The 19,870-nt window shown below is 34.0% G+C and overlaps 1 protein-coding gene across 5 annotated transcripts in view; it reads right to left on the bottom strand.

The window, feature by feature from the left end:
• Positions 1-19,870, bottom strand: part of KIAA0825 (KIAA0825 ortholog) — a 381,348-nt gene that overhangs the window by 327,499 nt on the left and 33,979 nt on the right. For 4 of the 5 annotated variants that reach the window (XM_072791261.1, XM_072791247.1, XM_072791230.1 and 1 more), the window contains exon 3: positions 4,691-4,822. In XM_072791261.1, the coding sequence (XP_072647362.1) occupies positions 4,691-4,821 (131 nt within the window). In that variant the 5' untranslated portion in view covers position 4,822. Of the gene's footprint in view, positions 1-1,771; positions 1,843-4,690; positions 4,823-19,870 lie in introns of those variants that run through there. The other variant, XM_072791254.1, reaches the window with a different exon arrangement.

The following is a 19,870-nucleotide window of genomic DNA, read 5'->3' as shown; positions in this document are numbered from 1 at the left end:
ATTTCCCATGAACAGATAATTATAATAATATTCTTTAAAAATATCCTCAAATAAAAATTTGTTTTTGCCTTACAGATAATTTGAGCAAGAACAGGTGAAGCTAACACATATAAAAATAAAAACTGTACTTTGAAAAAATGTCAGACACTTACAAAGCAAATATTGCTTGAAAGAATCATTTAATATTCATCTAATGGAGATACTGGTCCCACAATTTACACTACTACTCCTCAGGCTCCTAAAGCGGATAGCTAAGGGCAACATTGAGGACACACAACATAGGAACACCACAGACATTCAAACAGTGGAGCTGATAGTGACAGAAAATGGTGACAAGAAAGTGGCTCCATAGGCCACCAGGCTTCTCCCTTACACCTCCATTCCCACCTGCATGCATCTGTGGACTTCAGGTTGAAAGTTTCACTGGGAGGATTGCATAAGTTTAAAAAGTGGAAAATGTAAATGGGGTCAGGCAAAGTTTAGGCTGCTGAGCTATTGCGGCCCAGGAAGCTATCTGCCCTGCCCGGAAGCATTATCAATTCTGAGGAAGACAAAAGGAGTGGGGTATGGGAGGAAATACTCAATACCAGGAGGGTTTGGAGAGGGGAAACTGGAAAGCACCTACTTAAGTCTTAATCTGGGTTCAAGGACAGATGAGGAAACCTTTCAGGTTTCTTTCCAGGTAGCCTTGTCTTATTCAGTAATTTAGGAGAACAAGTAGGAATTTGGTGAGAGGAAATACACAAGCATAAAGAAACACAAAAGTACAAACACTGAAGTTAAAAAAGAAGTTATTAACTTGCATCCTCTTGTTATTACTAAATAAGTGCCAACATATTGCCAGAAATAATAACACTCAGTACAGTCTCTGAAATCACTAATTTTCATTTTATATAATTTGCTATGGCCGTATAATATATTAATGTGAAGGTGTGTGCCCACTGGCAGATTTGTGGTTCTACCATGACAAGTCCTAAATTGATAGCTTATTTGAAGATTTCTTTTGGTTACTTCTTTCAATAGCTTTAGGCCATCATGTGGAATATTCCTCCCCCAAATTTCATATATAAACACACACAAAAAATAAGCATTATGTGAAAAGTAAATGTAATCTATGGAATATCCTCTGTAGATAAGCATGGTTAAATTTATAGAAACCATGTATCCAACGTTCTATGACAATTTAAAATTAATGCCTCCCACCCTTGCTCCCATCTCCTGGATTGAGACACATGTAATCCATGGTAACACTTCTTGTTCTTTCTTTAGGTTAAAAAAAAAAAACTAGTAATCCTGTACCAGTACCAGCAAAACTTAGGTCCTGAGAGACACCCAAAGACTGTCTGTATTTAGAGAACAGAAAGGTAAAATAAACTTTTAATTATACAGTTGTATCCATCCAACTGAAATATTAAGAAAATCATTCTATGTCATATTTTGATCCCAATAAAACTTGTACACCTCAGTATCTAGTTCAACTATTAAGTTCCATTTAGCTCAAAAAATATTTCAATGCCCCATGCAGTTTTCAGTTACTGAACTAAGTTGAGTTTGTGGCTACAACATACACAGTATTCCTCTTTGGCAGGTTATTTACCTTCTGGTTACCAATTCTGGTATGTATTAAAAGTAAATGATTTGCCATCACTGAGTTCCACGGTCAGACCTAAGAGTCACCTAGCTCTGACTTGAATGGAAATGACGACGTAAAAGGGAAAATGGTCTGAGAGAAGGACAGCCTCTCTTGAAGGGCAGGAGAAGGTTCACTGACCTCTGGGCACTCTACTCCATTCTGGTGAATCACTGCTTTGGGGAAGCAAAAGACCCTGTGGCTCATAAAACCTGATGATATTAAGAAGAGGGAAGGCATATACACTTAGAATCCAGGGTCACTGCTAGAAACACAACTTTAAAAATTCAAGGGTAAGGAAAAATACCATATTTAAAAATGAATCAGTAATGTTTTTTCCTTTAAAAAGTATCTGGTAAACCCATATCATACAGATGTTCATTACTTATTCAATGTACACCATTGAGAGATAAATAGAACTGTTAGAATACAAAAATGCCAAGGGTAATTCAGCTACTGCAGTGTAAGTGTGGCATAACTGATTCGTCATGACATACAATTTTCTAAAAGCTATTCTGTTAGAAGGCAATAAATGAGTACATAAATGATTTACATTCTTCTGAACCATGGTTATTATTCAGTATTTTATTCTTAAAAATATATACACCCTCTACTATTATGTTTATTCTCTAGAGTATAATAAAAACATAATTGAATTTGATGAAAAATAGACTTTATTCTAAATGTAGCGTACAGCACATACTGCTACTCCCTTATTTTATCCCTCGTGAAGATCAATGGTCACTTGAGGTGGTTCTGTTCTAGCTTTGTTTTAATATATGGGCAATAAAATATTTTTAATTTAAAAATTATATTCTTATATTCCATGTCATATTTTCTTTTTAATAACATCTGAGTTTTGACCTAAATAACAACTTATGAATGCAAAGTACAATATTTTAATCACTGTTTTACTTCTAAGCATGATTTCTTATTGACCAGGTAGGGTAGGAAATTAACTACAGATGGTTTAGCAAATAAAAATGAAGTAGTCTATAACAAAAGCATCAGGGTTCAATGATTTGTTTTGTTTTGAAAAAGCCTAAATGTGATTATGAAGACAGGTTACCTCTCAAAAATTATTTAAATTTGTTTTAATATAACCATCTCTGGAATTTAGATAAATGACTTATAAATATATTTAAGCTGATATTATTTTCATTTATAAGTTTCTTTGGGTTAAAGATTGTGCCATAAAATATATTAATATAAAATATATAAATTATGTAAATATGCAGTTATACTAAAGTTTAATATGGTTATTTTATATTATATATAAATTATAACTCATAGTCTTCAGTACAGTTAAATCATATATACATTATCTTTAAAAAATACATAAACATACATAACGTATATGTAGGTGCATGTGTGTGTATGTGCATACTCTCTCTCTCTCTCTCTCTCTCTATATATATATATATATATATATATATATATATATATAATTAAAAATAAGAGCCTTAATTCTCCCTGTTGAAAATAAGGGAACAAAAACAAAAAAAACAAAAAAAAAAAAAGAAGGGAACAGATTTCCCTCTCTTCCTTTTTCTTAACGTATCTTAGAAATTAATAATTTAAAAAATTTTTTCATGTCTATGAAATGTGTCCCTTAAAAGACAAGATAGACCTTTTGTCAGCATTTTCACCCAGGACTATCTTTCTCAAGAACCTGAAAGCCATCTTTTCGAAATGCAAACAACCAAGGGAGATGGTTCCCTGGCTTAAAGTTCCTGCCCAAGAGTAGGAGGCTAACTTCAGTGCATGCTTTGTTCCAATCTCCAAAATCACATCTTGTCATAAAGATATGAGAAATGTGTTTCTCCTCAAGATAACATAGGTATCCTTTAACACAGGTAAAGTTATGATGAAGTATATGTGAAAAATGTGCTACCAAATCCTCTACTTGAGGACTAGCTATCACTTATCTTGAAAAAAGCTTGTAACAAGTTGTTTCTACTCCGTTATATAAAAGGATGAGATTCCTAGCTCCATCTTTACAATCTCTTAGCAGAATGCTTGTGATATGCATTGCATTCTGGTTTAATGTCTGTTGAATAATAGAATTAGTTTTGTTCTCTTCTGCCTTCGCGGAGAGAATGTCTGGGGTGAGAAATTTTAATTTTAATTCCCCAACATCATGCTTTCATTTGAATTTAAGTTATTTATTTATTTAAAAAAATGACTGCATTCTTATATAAAACGTGAGGGGGAAAAAAAACCCATAGGAACATTTCACTTGCTTGGTTTGGTTTCTTTGACGATTCAATATAACTATATCCTAAATTTTAAAAAGGAAATACTACATATCATTCCACATTAGAAGTCTTTACTGTAGTTTTCATATTTAAAATCTACCTGAGGTAAAGTATTGGAACCTTTGATTAAATGGATAAAAATAAGTGAAATGACGGCCCCTAGGATTGACAAACACATAAAGACAAAGTCCTTTCTATCAAAAAACATGTATTAATAAATGGCAAGCTACTTAGCTGTTATTGCAACTCTTCATGTTTGGTAGCATAGCTTTTGGAGTAGGTAATGAAGACCAACTTTGCATAGCAACTCTCTATGGAGTCTCTAGCCTTACAAGTAAGGAAACTTATAATGACAAACATTACATAAAAAAATATATTTTTCATGATCTTTTTTCGGCAACTCAAGCAATCCGTGGCCTTATACTATACCACTTTATTTTAATACCTTAATTTCAAATTTTTAATTTCTATGCTTATCTATCAAGAGGATATGTAATGCTAAACATATGAAAATCCAAGCCTTCAATGTTGGCAACTCTAAGAAATTAATAGTAATTCAATAAGCTTTATTTTATCTATTTGAAGACAGTGCCTCTATTTTCAAGTGTTATTTAAAGTACTAATCAGATAAAGAAAAACATGTTAAATTCTAAGGGGGAGGATCTGATCAATTTTTTTCAGGAGAATTAATGATACTAAGCCTAAAATGATCTAGGAGTAGGAAATACTAAAACTAGACCAGGTAAAGTATGTGTAAATGAAATATGAAACCAACTTGTTTTAAATAATTACCAATATTTACCTTGCAGCATTTTGTTCTATCTGTTCATCAATGTCACTGAAGATCTGCTTAAATTCCAATTCTCCAGGAAATGAATTTAACAGACAATGTAGGTCAAAAGAATTATGGGAATATTCATCTCCACAATCCATTCTGAGGAATAAGAATAAAAAACATGTCAGTTCCTCAAAAATAAAGAAAAAAAAACCCTCAAGTTGTGATACTAAACCAAAAATAGTAATTCTCACTTATAGGTAAAAAGAAATACAGCAGTAGGAAAACTAGGGTATTATTAAACTAGGCAGAGTGTTTTGTTATTTAATTTTCATGAGGTGTGACCTAATTTTCACACTTCTCTATGGTTTGAAACCTGAACAAAACAGCACCCCTCAGAGAGTACTTAAACATCCTGCTGCTTCTCACTGTAACCAAGAGCTGAAAAGGAAATCACAAAGCCTCCTAGACCACTGTGAACAAGGGTGGTGGCAGCAACAATTCAACACCTTCCTTTCATTCCTGTCAACATACTCACCTGGACATCCTAACCTCTGAATTTTAAATGTCATCCCCTAGCCCTATTTATGTGTGAAAAAGGCAAAATTTTCCTTGAGTTCCTCTATCACCCGTCAACCTAAGTACCCATAACAGACTAAATATTACATATGCTACTCTTCCTAGAAAGATACACATTTTCCCAGTATCAACCTAAGTACCCATAACAGACTAAATATTACATATGCTACTCTTCCTAGAAAGATACACATTTTCCCAGTATCACATCATTCATTCAGTCAGTCCGTATATATTCTTGAATGTCTGATACATAAGTGGCACTGCTGCAGAAGCTGGGGATGTAGTTGCAACAAGCCAAAGTCCCTGCCTTCATGGAGTTCTTATCTGTTTTAAGAACACATAAGCAGGTATACTTTATAAAAGATCACATGGTGATAAGTGCCATGAGCAAAAGTAAAGCAGGGCAACAGGATAGACTAAAAATGTGAATGTGAACTGTTTTACTTAGAGGTATGTTATTTTTGGACATAAAATGGTGCTTATAAAATATATAATGACTAACAGTATAAATGAATGAGAACTTTAAATATATTATAAAAAATATACATGGAATAAATATTAATAAGAAAAAGGCTTGTGGGGAATGTGGTTTTAGTCTGGATAAATACAAAGTATTTAAAAAACTGTCTAAAAAGTTTTGTAGAGTAGGAACGCCTAGGTGGCTGAGCAGTTGACCATCTGCCTTTGGCTCAGGGCATATCCTGGGTCTGGGGATTGAGTCCCACATCAAGCTCCCTGCATGGAGCCTGCTTCTCCCTCTGCCTGTGTCTCTGCCACTCTCTTTCTGTGTCTCCCATGAATAAATAAATAAAATCTTAAAAAAAAGAAAAAGTTCTGTAGAGGCTACAACACTAATGGATTTCCTCATCTTCAATTATTTAATTATAAGAAATTCAGCTTATTTATATTCTATAATGAAAGAGCTGAAAAAAAAAAAGAAAGAGCTGAACATTTCTCGTAGGCATCATCTGGAACTTCAATGAAGTAGTCTTGGGAGAAAGTTTTTATTTTTCTCTGAGAGATTTTATATTAAAAAGGAACACCCAACTAAACACTTTAACATAAAAGTCTATGGCATCACAAGGTTTGTCATTTATAAAGTAATTAGTTCCCAATACAGAATAATCACAAACATCATTTTAAAATATCACAATCTTCATACTCATAGATTGTCCATCAAAATATTTTGCAGTAAAAGGTATAATTTCTCATTTGTGAACAAATACTGACTTATATCATAATAAACACTAATTTGAAAGTCATACATCCTTAGGGCACCAAAACTTTAAGATTTCTATATAACCAGTGAGTCTGAGATCCTCTTATCTCCCTAGGAGCTCAACTAGTTACAGCTATTATCAGAACAGTCATTTCTAAACCCAAAGGCCAATAATACTAATAATGAATTCAGCTTCTGTATTTCCATATTTTTAAATAATTTTGCGTAGTTCAACTCTTCAGATCATAAGCCACTCAGAAATTGTTGCAAGAAGATAAAATTTCATTTTTGTAATGAAAAAACTGATTAGTTGAGGGTTTTGTAGAAAGCTCAAACTTTTTTTAAAAAAAAGACTTATTTATTTATTTATTTGAGAGAGAGACAGAGACAGCGACGGAGATAGTGTGAGAGAGCAGGAGCGGGGAGCAGAGGGAGAAGCAGGCTCTCCACTGAGAAGGGAAACTGTTGAAGGGCTCTATCCCAAGGCCCTGGGATCATGACCTGAGCTGAAAGTAGACGCTTAACCAACTGAGCCACCCAGGCACTCTTAGAAATCCTAACCTCTGAATTACATAAGGATTTATTGGTAAATACTCTGTAGTTAGCCTCTCTAATTACTCTCAAATTACTTGGTAAATACTTTGTAGTTAGCTTCTCTAATAAAAGCAGTTATATATCAATACTCTGTTCAGACTTGTCTTAATTTGTCAATACTATAAAGCCTCAATGGTTCAGATACTACATATTCAAAACATAATAGGTACAGAACTCAGCTTAAACAGCAATATGATTTGTTATGTATCTACTATGTACAAGCTACTTTAATATACATAATCTTCCTTAATCCTCATAACTCTATGAAATAGTTATTATCCTCATTTATAGGGAAAGGAATGTGGGCCCAGAGAGATTAACTAACATCCACATGTTACAGAGCAGTCATCTAGTGTTAGGAGTAGAATTTGAACTGGATCTATTTGGTTCTAAAATTTAAGGGTATCTGGTCTCTTGAGAAATGAATCACTGCATACAAAACATAGTTTTGTGGAAATATTAACCAAAATGTTAAAATGGGTATCCCTAGATATTTAGACTACAGTTAATATTTTCTTCCTAATACTTAGTGTTTTCCTATATTTTGGCAGTTAGTACTTATTTTATACATGTTAAAAAAGCAAAATTCAACCAAATGAATTTGAAGATCTAACTGGCTTTGCTAATTATGAATCAGCAGCACTTCATCTAGCAAATAGAGAAGCACTGTCAGGAGTTCTACAAAATGGAAGGATATTACTGAACAGCGTGGGGGCACAAGAGTTATTAGTAAGAGAAAAGGAATGTTCCAGAGGAGGTTGTTTCCTAGGAGAAATAGCTAGGGGTCTTAATGAAAATTACCTTCATCTTTCGTTAGGGAATGGAGAGGACCCAGGTGACAGGGCTTCTTGGCATTGAGGAAAAGAAAAATTTCCTGACCAGTTAAGGCCACATTTCTGGTGGAATTTGAAATCGCAATTAGATTGGGTGTTAAACCCAGTTTGGAAACTTGGTCTGAGTGACACCTTTTTGGGCCTGTGGTGCTTTGTTTTAACTATGTATTTAAGAAAAATACTTTAAAAAAATTATGCCTACTCTCAAGGGGTTTTTAATCTTTTATTTTACATTATCTGTCTTCATTTGAAACATTTTCCAATCCTAACACTTCTCTTGTCAATTCATGTTTATCACTCCTCTCAAAATCTAACTCAAAACTTATGTTAATTCCTAGAGATCTCTTGACTGTGAACACTTCACCAAAGTTTTTGTATTATTTTGTGGTATTTGTGCTTGCAAATGCTGTTAAAAGAAAATCTGTTGTTCTGTGTTATTTTGGTATTAGATGTGCATCATATCTTTCACTGAAATGAGTTCTGGAATAAAATAATGGACTGAAACACGTTGAGCATTCAGATGGGGTTCAGTACATGATTTTGAAGGGTACTCAATACGTATAGTTGCATGATTTTCTCTATCTAACCTCAGTAGAGAAGTTAATCAATAAATACAAAGAATACATTAAGGTAATGCCATTTGATAACAACAGGGTACGAAAATGATGATCATTCAGAGCTTTCACATGACCAGCATAGATCTGTGATGCTTCTGTAAGACATGGTTCCAAGGTGATGAAGGACAATAGAAGCAAAAGTCAGATGTAAGTGAAGGGGTAAACAGGCAGCAAGTTTAAGATACTGCGTGATAGGATAAAAGAAAACTTCATGGGCACAATAGAATTAATAAGATGAGGAAATTATAAATTAATCTCTCTTCAGAGATTCATAGGACCAACATGAGAAATAAATTAAAAGGAGAGAGTAGACTGTGGTTAAGTGATGCTCAAGTCTGAATATAAACTTTTCTCAGTAGGATGGCAGTGATCCTGCAGGACTGTGGTGACAAAGCAGCACACACCAAATGGGTATGAGTACAGGCACTAATCCTCTCACTTCCTTCCATGCACTCCATGGGCCTACAGCTGACCCTGTACCTGGACACTGTGGGAGAGGGGGAGGAGACGAAGAAGGTGATTGGACAGTCTCTCCTCTAAAGGAGGAGACACTAAAGGGGACCGTAAAAAAATAAGACGATAAGCGAAGAGCACTGTAATTCTCTAAGTAAAAATAGCTATGACCTTAAGAACAAAAAAGTGAATTATTAAGGTACTAATGTAACTTGCCAAACACCTCAGTGGCATTTCAGAAACCTAGAACAATCTTAAAAAAATTTAGGGGAAAAAAGGAAGTGGCAGTGAAGCTGTGGGTCATGACAGAGCTTCACATTCTGTTTATGTTTCTGTACTTCCAACTAGTAAACTGTTGTCACCGGGGAGGTAATCATCATTTGACATAATGAATGAAGTCTCTTATCCTATTCCATGATCAGCCAAAATTGAGAGTTGAAAAATTTTAAAGGACAGTAACTTTGTTTTTGAAATTGTCATTCCACAGGACTTTTTTTTTAAATATTCATTCTCCTGTAATGTTTCTGATCATTTTTGGTATAAGATTAAAAAAAACAGTGCTTAATATTTCAAACAAGTATTAACAGCCAATCTAATATTAATTATTGCCTTTTAAAAATGAGTCATGTTTGAAGAGTTATATCTAAGCCAAACATCTGTAGATCAAGTTTCAGCCACAGGCAAATTTTAACAGTTGAGTTATAAATTCCTAAGAACAGTGACTATAATAAAATATGTACATATTATAAGCACGGCCAGAAAACATTAAAATGAAGCGATTAAAAAAAAAAAAGTCTAAATCTCATGTGATCAAAAGAAAGCCCACAAAAGTAATTTTGGAATTTCACTTGTCTTTTTAACATATTTTAAAATGATGCCTTTCTAACTTAAGGCCTCCTTTTCATTATTTAAACACATATAATAAAAAAAAAATAAATAAATAAATAAAATAAAATAAAATAAAATAAACACATATAATGATTAGAAACCTCATTTAATCTTTTTTTCCATGTTTTTTCAATAATAAAAATCCAAAGTGCCATTTTTCTTCAAACCAACCAAAGACATGCTTTCTCATAATCAACTATACATTTTTAAAAAGTGAAAAAAAGACAGGAAGACCAACCAATGGGAAGAAATCTACACTGCAAATGAGTTAGTAAAGGGGAAACATTAGGACCATGTGACTTCTCCCCTGTGGAAAAGCCCAGTGAGGAAGGTCAAATGCCTTTTCAGACTTACAAACTGTGAACTTAATGCGTCCCCCAGCTCTAGTTTACCTGGAGTCCTATTGTCTAGCCTAAAATAAATACTTCTAATGAGCATGGTAATGAAATGTTCTGATTAATCAAAAAATTCATGCTCCACATTTAACTAAACAGGTTTCAAAATGTTATACTAAACCGCATTTAACTCTAAATACCGTTGAATGAAGAATCAACAAATCTGAGTTCTGATCCTAGTTCTGTTAATGTGACTTTGAGTATGTCATTTGATCTCTCAAGAGGGACAGAGCTCATATTCCTCATTTATAAAATGAGATAGATGGATTTATTAGGCTCTGAGGTTTCTTCTAGCTATAAATTTGCTGTGTTCTATAAGGAATGGTAGGAGGAGGGCATATCTCGGAAACCCTCCCTCCAAAATAACTCTTTCAATGGACTATTTCACTCATTAATACCATCATTTTTCCTATATCATGCACTCAGAGCCATTTTAAATTATTTCCTTTTCCCTCCCCCAGGACTGTTACATGAAAAGTTATATGTAATCCATAGCTTAGCAAGAAATAATATGTGACAAGAGGAAATGTGAGGCTGCAAGACATTCTTTTATGGTAATAGGTAGATGCCTAGTACTGATTTTTCACCCCCAACCCCTCAGCTTCCTAAAATATTCTAAGAAGCAGCTAGTGTACATTCCTTGGCTCCTCAGGCTTGGCATACTTGGCACTCAACAAAAGATATATGAGAGCAACTGATTGGGGGCATTATGCCTCCACAAGAAACAGCAGGTGACATTGGAGAACCATACCTTCACAGACATCATGTATCCCTGACCTATTATTCTTTGTATCCTTTATATTCTTTGCATTATTTGTTATATTGCTGGTTTGGTGTGAGTAGCTGGATTGGGGCGGGGTGGGGGGGGAAGCAGAGTGAAAATTTTTTTCCAGGATTTCTTTCCAGTCTGGCACATTTCTACTTTTCTAACCATATCTAGTCACAGAGTAGTTCTCCTGGATCATTCACGAAGTCCTATCAATATCATAAATACCATAACTTTACTAAATATCAATATCATAACTTTCCTGAAATTTTGAAAATTTTATGTAGTTCACTGTATTTCTTTATTAAGACATAGATTCAAGGTATGGTGGCTAAACAGTAATTTTAATGATAATTACAGCTAACTTTTATATAGCATTTTTATGGGCTATGGATTGTTCTAACGATTTTATATGTATGAACTCATTTAATTCTCACCATAATCCTATGGGATAGGTACTATTATAGTCTCCATATTAAAGATGTAGAAACAGAGAGGTTTCTTTGAGTTGACCAAGATCACTTATATAGAAGTGGGAAAGCTGGGATTCAGATTGCTTCAAAGGCTTCCTTAATCCCAATGCTATAAACTGCCTCCCTGTATGGACTTGTACTTAAAAAAAAAAAAAAAAAAAATCATTATTTTACATCTTATATGTAGTGACTTATTTACTGCCATAAGTATTTGATAGCTTTCCCTAGAACCATTATAAATTTCCTTCATTATGAAACCAATTTACAAAAATACATTTTATTAAGGCTAGATCTTCCCCCTGTGATATTTCAAAGTCACCAAAAATTTATTTCTTTTCATCAAGTTGAAATTTTAATGTTTTGGCCTCTCCAAAGACTAAGAAACAACTCAAATGGATCTCAATTTCTTGATAATCATTTAAAATGCCTTTTGCACTAAAGTCCTATGTTAGGAAATAAAGAACTTGATATTCTATTCTTTATCTTCTCAACTCTCATCTAGGTATTAGGACTTCTACCAAAGAATGATATGCTTTCTATTAATAATTGTGAAAACTCTGATCATTATAGTTATATGAGTGGGAATATTAATATATATCCCATAAGAATGCACATTACCATGTTATGGCTATTAAAATCCCCTTTGTAACTCCTCTATTAGGAATTTAAATATGTGCATGTGTGAGGCAGAAATTGACAGGATCAGTCAGACTGCACTATGGTAGCTTGACAAGCAAACAGAATTAATTGTCATATGTTTTACCCACCAAACTTGACACTGCTTTCTTTATTTTTCAATGCACTGCTCTTTCTAGAAAATATTTTTATTTTAATGACGCCCTAATCTTCAATATGCAATCCTCGCCATCTCTTGCTTTGATACAACAGTGAAACCAAGATAATGTGAACACAAATTTTCATTTCCACATTCTTTTATAACTTAGCATTCACACATCTCACATGATTTAAAAGTCATAAAATCATTATATATTTTTAGATTAGACCTAAAGATAGTCACAAATCATGGGGTTAAGGATTAACTAATGACTTTTCAAGCACAGTAAAAAAGAGCCTTATTAATCTGGAAAATAGTACATCTGCATTAGTAGAAAGTTTAAGTTACCAAGTACTTTCAAAAAGGCAATTGTATTGTGTGTATCAACCAGGAATAATAACAAACACAGCTTATAAGATGTGTCGATTATATTTTTAAGGAATTTTCTTCTAATAACTAGGTAAGAATGATTTAAACTTAGTATGTACTTTGTATCTAAATTGGTGCTTCTAAAAAGTGTAGGTCCTAAAGTATGTTCCAAGGATTTAAGACTTTCTCCTAAAATGCTGTTAATAGCATATTATCACTAACTAGTCCTAGGTCATCAAGATCCTTTTTCAGCTGACTGTAGACATGTTCACTTCTTGCTGTTTAGAAACCAAAAACCTCTCCCTAGAACCTCCTTCTATTCACAGCCCAACATCTTCAAACAGTAGTCCTTATTTCCTCACCTTTTATCTCCTCTCTCATTCACTTCTCAACTCAGAGCAGTCTGGTTTCTGCCTCTATCCTTGCATTGAAAGTGACAAAATATTTTTCAATTCCTACTATACTCAATCTCTGCACTATTTGATACTGACAGATACTCCTTCCTTGACGTTTCCTCTCTTGCCAAGCTTCCTAAGTATGACGCTTCCTAGTTCCTTTCTTGTCCCTTACACATCTATTTACAGGTTTGTGGTAGGAGTTCCCAATTTAGGTAGCTGTCTGGCTCAAATTTCTTTTTTAATCTGATAAACAATGTAGGGATACACAATGGTGGTCAAGTTCTATGGCAAAGGAACCAGCTTTCCTGTCATAACTAATTATCCAAGATACAGACATCTGACCCAAACCGAATTATCCTAAATTTGGAATAAAGGATGGAACAGGGAACCAGTTGATGGTATATCAGGTTAAATTCAGCCTCCCAAGAGAAGGTGCATGGATTTTTTGCTGAGGTCCTGTAATTGCCCAGTTCCTTTCCTTCTGAGACTCAAAGTTCATATAGTTGTTTTGGGGGTTTGTTTTGGTCTGGTTCTATCAGAAATACACAATAAATCTTCTCTCTGTTCCACTGAGCAAGAGCCATTGTTTTATTCTTTGCTTAATCAAACTAGTTTTTATTAAATTAATAAACATCCTCTCTCATCTCTGTCATTAAACACTGATATTCACACAGAGTTCTCACTGGACCTGCTTCTCATTTTTATTACTTTCCCTAAACATTCTTCATTCAAAGCTACAGCTTATTTTTATGTAATTTTACCAGAGTAGATTTTTTTCTAAAAGCATTTCAATTTTTAGAAATTCTGTTTTACTTTTTTTCATTTGGATTTCATCCTCCTCAGATCTCAAAAAATCTATTCCTATTAGTTCTCAGGTTGTATCTTCCTAAATATCCTTATTCCCCTTGCCTGACTTGGGAAAGGAAATACAGAAAATTTTCCTTTTTCTTGCAGTCTATTTCATGCTGGAATTCTTGGTCTTATTTTTTTTTTCTTGGTCTTCTTCTTATTCTACAGGCTTTTCACTGAGTAACTTCATCCATATATTATTTCTATGCTGCAAAATTCAAAGTCTGTATCTTAAACCTAGTTCTTCCTCCAAAACCTTAACACATAATTCCAAACATTTACTATGCATTTCAACATTGCTGGTTCAAAAGTCCCTTGAACTCAACGTGTCCAAAATTTAACTCAAATTCTTTTCCTTAAAGTAGATTCCTACATTACAGGGTCACCACCTAGGTACTCTCTCTCCTCTTCCCTATCCTACTAACTTAAATCAGTTGACAGTCACTATAGCAAAGTCTATTTTTCCTATGGCCAGCAAACCAAGAATGGTCTTTACATTTCTAAAGAGTTGTAAAAATAAAAAGAAACAAAAAGAATATGCTATGGCCATATGTAGTCCATAAATCCTAAAAGATTTACTATTTGGCCCTTAATAGAAAAAGTTTGCTGACCTCTGTCTTAAATTATCACCAAATTCCCTTCCCTAATATAGTAAGTAGTAATCAAATGCTCTCAAATTTGATCTCTCCCTCTGTGTGCTTCCAGTGTCCTAAATCTGACATTATTTCTTGCTGAAAAAAAGGGAAAAACCTCCTATTTGGTCTCCAAGACTCAAACTTGTGGTTTAATAAGAAATACATATTTGGTTATTGCTCCTTGTCTCCCCCTACCTCCCTCCTTCCTTTGTCCTTTGTGCCTCTTCCATTTGGCCATTCCTGAGAGGTATCCTTTCCAAAAATACTGTAACCAGAACTACAGCATTTGCCAAAGTTTCTTTGAGTCTTTCTAATAACTTATTCAACCCAACCTGGGGCTGTGGAAATCCTCAAATCTGTAGTCAGCTGGGCAGAAGTAGACATCCCCTGGAGATGCCACTTGAGGCTGTTATCTAATGTGGAGGAATGTCTTGTGGGACTGAGCCATGAATTTGTGGGAGTCTGTTAACTACAGTACTGTCAGAATTGAACTAAATGGAAATGTAGGACACCAAGTTTGTACCAAACTTGTATACTGGTATTAAACTTCTTGTTTTATTTATTTTTATTTTTTAGAGATTTTATTTATTTATTCATGATAGACACAGGGGGAGAGAGAGGCAGAGACACAGGCAGAGGGAGAAGCAGGCTCCATGCAGGGAGCCCGATGTGGGACTTGATCCCGGGACTCCAGGATCACGCTCTGGGCCAAAGGCAGGCGCTAAACCGCTGAGCCACCCAGGGATCCCTAAACTTCTTGTTTTATAAACCAAATCAGATCATTTGCTACCCTGCTTAAATACCACTGAAGATTTTCCACAACGCATAAAACAACTCCAGGCTTTTTACTTTGTTCTATATATAGTTCTTTATATTTAATTATATTTTTCTACTATAACCATCCTTGATGAATAATTTGAAATAGCGTCCTAGCTGTAATTCCCTCAATTAAGGATGTTTTCAGTAGAAAATCATATTTATAGAGGGCATTTACTTCATCAGTGTACACAGTACTATTTATAGGCCACATATAATTATAATCTGTTTATTATCTTGAAACAAAAAAGTTATCTACAATTGTGACTTAATTTTTAAATGCTTTTTAACATCTAAAACCATTTTTTTAAAAGACTGAAGAAAATCTACTTGTGAAAAATCAAAATTTAATATTTAAGCTATCAAATAAATTTAAATGTGATACCTTAAAACTCTTTCCAGTTATATTTGCAAAAAAAGGAAATTAGATAAAAATTATCTTTAAGGACCCGTCTAATTTTAAAATTCTATTATTTTAATCACGCAATCTATTTCTCTAATATTTAATCTTCTGTTTTACTGCTTTTGCAATATACCTTTTAATTCCACAGTTTAATAGAAGGATAATTTTTTGCTGGTTAAACCGAATTCATGTGAAATGACCTGAAAATCTACTTAAAAAGCAATCAGCAAAAATAAATCTAGGATTTCCTCATGTTAAATCTGAAAATCCATCACTATACTTGCTTTTTACTTTATTTGCTGCTTAACGTATCTCAACAGTGAATCTATCATATCAACATAGTCATCATGATCCAAGCTGCAAATAATAGAGAGTGTCAGTGTCAATTTTGCTTCCTCACACTTGCTTCCCTTCACTTCATCTGATTTTAATAATCCCTGTCAAACCACAAACAGTCCAAATTACCTTCATGACACAGAAGCTTTCAAAGAGAAGACAGAGTCTCAACTTTCATTTAGCAACTACAAAAGAAAGCTGTCCAGCTGGACAAATATTATTTCCACACTTGACAATCTCTACAGTTGAGCACGCATTTTAATTTTAACTAAACCTGCCAGGAGTTTGATATGAGCTTCTTGTTTTGTGTAGATTGACTCACAGGATTATCAGACCAATGACTGTAATTGTGATGAAAGAACCCAGCATTTTTCTACTAAAGGATAAATCATATACCAAAGCTGAGGGATCAAAACGAACATGTAAGACATAATGTGAAGGCATACATTACAGGAAGAAAATCACTTAAATTAGGTGGTTTAATTACTAAATAAAGTCTAAACATACAGAATGCATTCTTTTTTTTTTTTTTTTAAAGTAAGCTTCATACCCAGTGTGAGGAGGCTTGAACTCACAACCGTGAAATCAAGCATCATGTGCTCCACTGACTGAGCCAGTCAGGTGCCCCCAGAATACGTTCTTGATATAATTTTGAAAAGGAAAAGCTAGGACGTAAAAATAAAATGTAAGAAAGTTAAAATTTTATCTGTGGATACCAATGAGAAACAGATTCTAAGAATGAAAAATAAAAGGAATTTTTAAATTGTTCTGGGCTGACTCAATGTATAGTCAAATTTCTAGAATAGGGTCTATGTAACAAATTATGTAATAAAACTGACATTCTTGACAAGACATTAAAAAGTACCACTCTATATTAATCAACGTACTCTTGTATAAAGTAAAACTTCAAAAAAGGCCATAGTAAAAAGAAATGATGATCTTAAGTCTGTAGAAAAAGTATTAGAATAAGAGCTACAGTATAAAACTATATTAAAGACTATAATATCTTAGAAGTTTATTAAATTTAAATATAAAAGTTTCAATCTAAACTATTTCTGGGAACATATCCTATCTTAGCAAGGCCTAAATTTCTCTAATAGTTATTAGAACCTCATAATTGCCAAATGTTATATCTTCCTTCTTAATTGTTACACTTGACACTAATCCTCGGCTCTCCCTTCTCCAAAGGCCAGTCCATTGTCTATTAGAGCACTGTTTCTCTCCCAACTCTATCTTGGACACCACAACTGTTTCCTTTACCAGCTCCTTCTCTTTCTCTTCCTCTAGGTCTTTGCACTGAACAAGTTAACCCATATTGAGTCTTCTGCTACAACCTGTGTATTGGAGCACCTGTTCTAACTATCCAACTCCATACCGAATAACTCCCGAGGATGTCCCATAGGCACCTCAAACTCAACATGTCCCCAGGATATCTTATCAGCTTCTCTCCATAACTTCCTTCTTCTCTTGAGGTCCCTATTATAGTTAATAATAGCATGGCTACCACCTCAGGTACTCAAGTCACTCAATGGGAATCATCTTCCACATTTTAACATTCTTTACTAATCTCATAGCCAAATGATCAGTCCTTTTCTGGTATCTCTCATATCCATCCATTTCCTATTGCTCTTGTGGAAGGTTAAAATTCCATCATCTACTAATTCATTCCCTATCCTAACACCAGAATGATCTTTGTTAAAACAGAGACAGGAATCAGTGTTTATAGCAAGATATTACGTCTACATGACTGGGAGAAAAGTCATACTCTTAAGAGAAAGAAAAATCAGATGATTTGTAGATGGAAATTTGGCAGGGAGGGGATCACCCAAACCAGGGCATTTTTTAGAATAAAAAAGGTAGAGAGGGCAGCCTGGGTGGCTCAGCGGTTTAGCGCCACCTTCAGCCCAGGGTGTGATCCTGGAAACCCAGGATCGAGTCCCACGTCAGGCTTCCTGGAGCCTGCTTCTCCCTCTTCCTATGTCTCTGTCTCTCTCTCTCTCCCTCTTTGTGTCTCTCATGATTAAATAAAATCTTTTTTAAAAAATTAAAATTAAAAAGGTAGTGAAAGTAAAATTATATCATTTTCAAATTTTATTAATCAATTAAATGGTTTTATCTGTGGACCTACATAGTAATTATATTCAAGAACAGTTTTCAAAAATAAGTCTTTCAAAAAATTCTATTTTTTTAAAATTTATTTATTCATGAGAGACACAGAGAGAGAGAGACAGAGGCAGAGACACAGGCAGAGGGAGAAGCCGGCTCCACGCAGGGAATTTATTAAGTTCACAGTACAATTTGCTAAATGGAGAATATCCTTCATTTTAATAACAAAATATATGAATATTTAACCTAAGTATTCTTAAAGGTAGTAGTTTTTGGTTTTTGCCTCCACACAGAGTGTCTTTCCTTTTAATCAAATTTTTTTTTTAAAATTCAAATACCTATAAATTTCTAAAATTAAAAAAAACCTCATCAAATATTTGATTTTTAATGTTTTGCTAAATTTAGATGCAAAATTATATGCCTTCCCAGCTCAACTTTACTCTGGAGTATCAATTTATCCAATTTTAAAAAACATAAGCTCCATGAAAAGACTTTTCTTAGAAGTCTAGATATTTCAAAACACAATTATGGAATTATACAATTAAACCTGTACACCACTTGAATTCCCATCAGTTGATTTGTTCAGTTTCCTCTTTAATATCATGGGGATACATTTCAAGGTGTTCCTATTTCTGAGCTTCATTTTCAATAATTCAATTCCCTAAATGCTTCACATAAAATGACTTTTTTAATTTTTTGCCTACTATTTGTTGAACATTTTTATTAAAGAGTTCTAACCGATTTTGAAGAAAGTACAACAAAAAAAGTTAGGGGATAAATTTTTAAATTTATTTAACACCATGATAGGTATTTATTTTATTTTTAAAAGATTTTATTTATTTATTCATGAGACACACAAGGAGAGACACAGGCAGAGGGAGAAGAAGGCTCCAGGCAGGGAGCCCGACATGGGACTCGATCCCAGGTCTCCAGGATCACACCCTGGGCCGAAGGCGGCGCTAAAGTGCTGGGCCACCCAGGCTGCCCACTATGATAGGTAGGTAGGTAGGTAGGTAGGTAGGTAGGTATGTATGTATGTATCTATCTATCTATCTATCTATTTATTTATTTATTTATTTATTTATATTTATGATAGTCACAGAGAGAGAGAGAGAGAGAGAGAGAGAGGCAGAGACATAGGCAGAGGGAGAAGCAGGCTCCATGTACCAGGAGCCCAATGTGGGGTTCGATCCCGGGTCTCCAGGATCGCGCCCTGGGCCAAAGGAAGGTGCTAAACCGCTGTGCCACCCAGGGATCCTATGATAGGTATTTAAAGTCAATTTATAAAGTACAATAATTCCTCTAAGTTTCAAGTATTTCTAAAATCCAAAAAGAAAAAGGATACACTGCCATGCTCAAGTTATTTGTTTTCTTCAAAAACAGTTTAATCGTAAAAAGGCTGGTTATCTTGTGTGTGTGTGTGTGTGTGTGTGTGTGTGTGTGTGTGTATATATATACATATTTGTACTTTCTGATAAGTATATCTCCTTTTAGATTGGTAGTTTTGTCAATTTTTGTGTATAACTGAGAATTATCAAGTCATCACAATATATTTCAAGTATAATTCTCTTCATAGGTTCTATTTACAAATTTTATGATGTTATTATATTCCACCACAACATACTTTTACTATCACCAAGACCAAAAAAACTTTTATCATGTTGCAGTTTGAAATTCAATTTATAATAGTACTCACAATAATG

Source organism: Canis lupus, chromosome 2 (genome assembly GCF_048164855.1).
Source record: "Canis lupus baileyi chromosome 2, mCanLup2.hap1, whole genome shotgun sequence".
In the NCBI taxonomy this organism is placed as follows: domain Eukaryota; kingdom Metazoa; phylum Chordata; class Mammalia; order Carnivora; family Canidae; genus Canis; species Canis lupus.
This window is presented reverse-complemented; position numbering and strand designations above follow the sequence as displayed.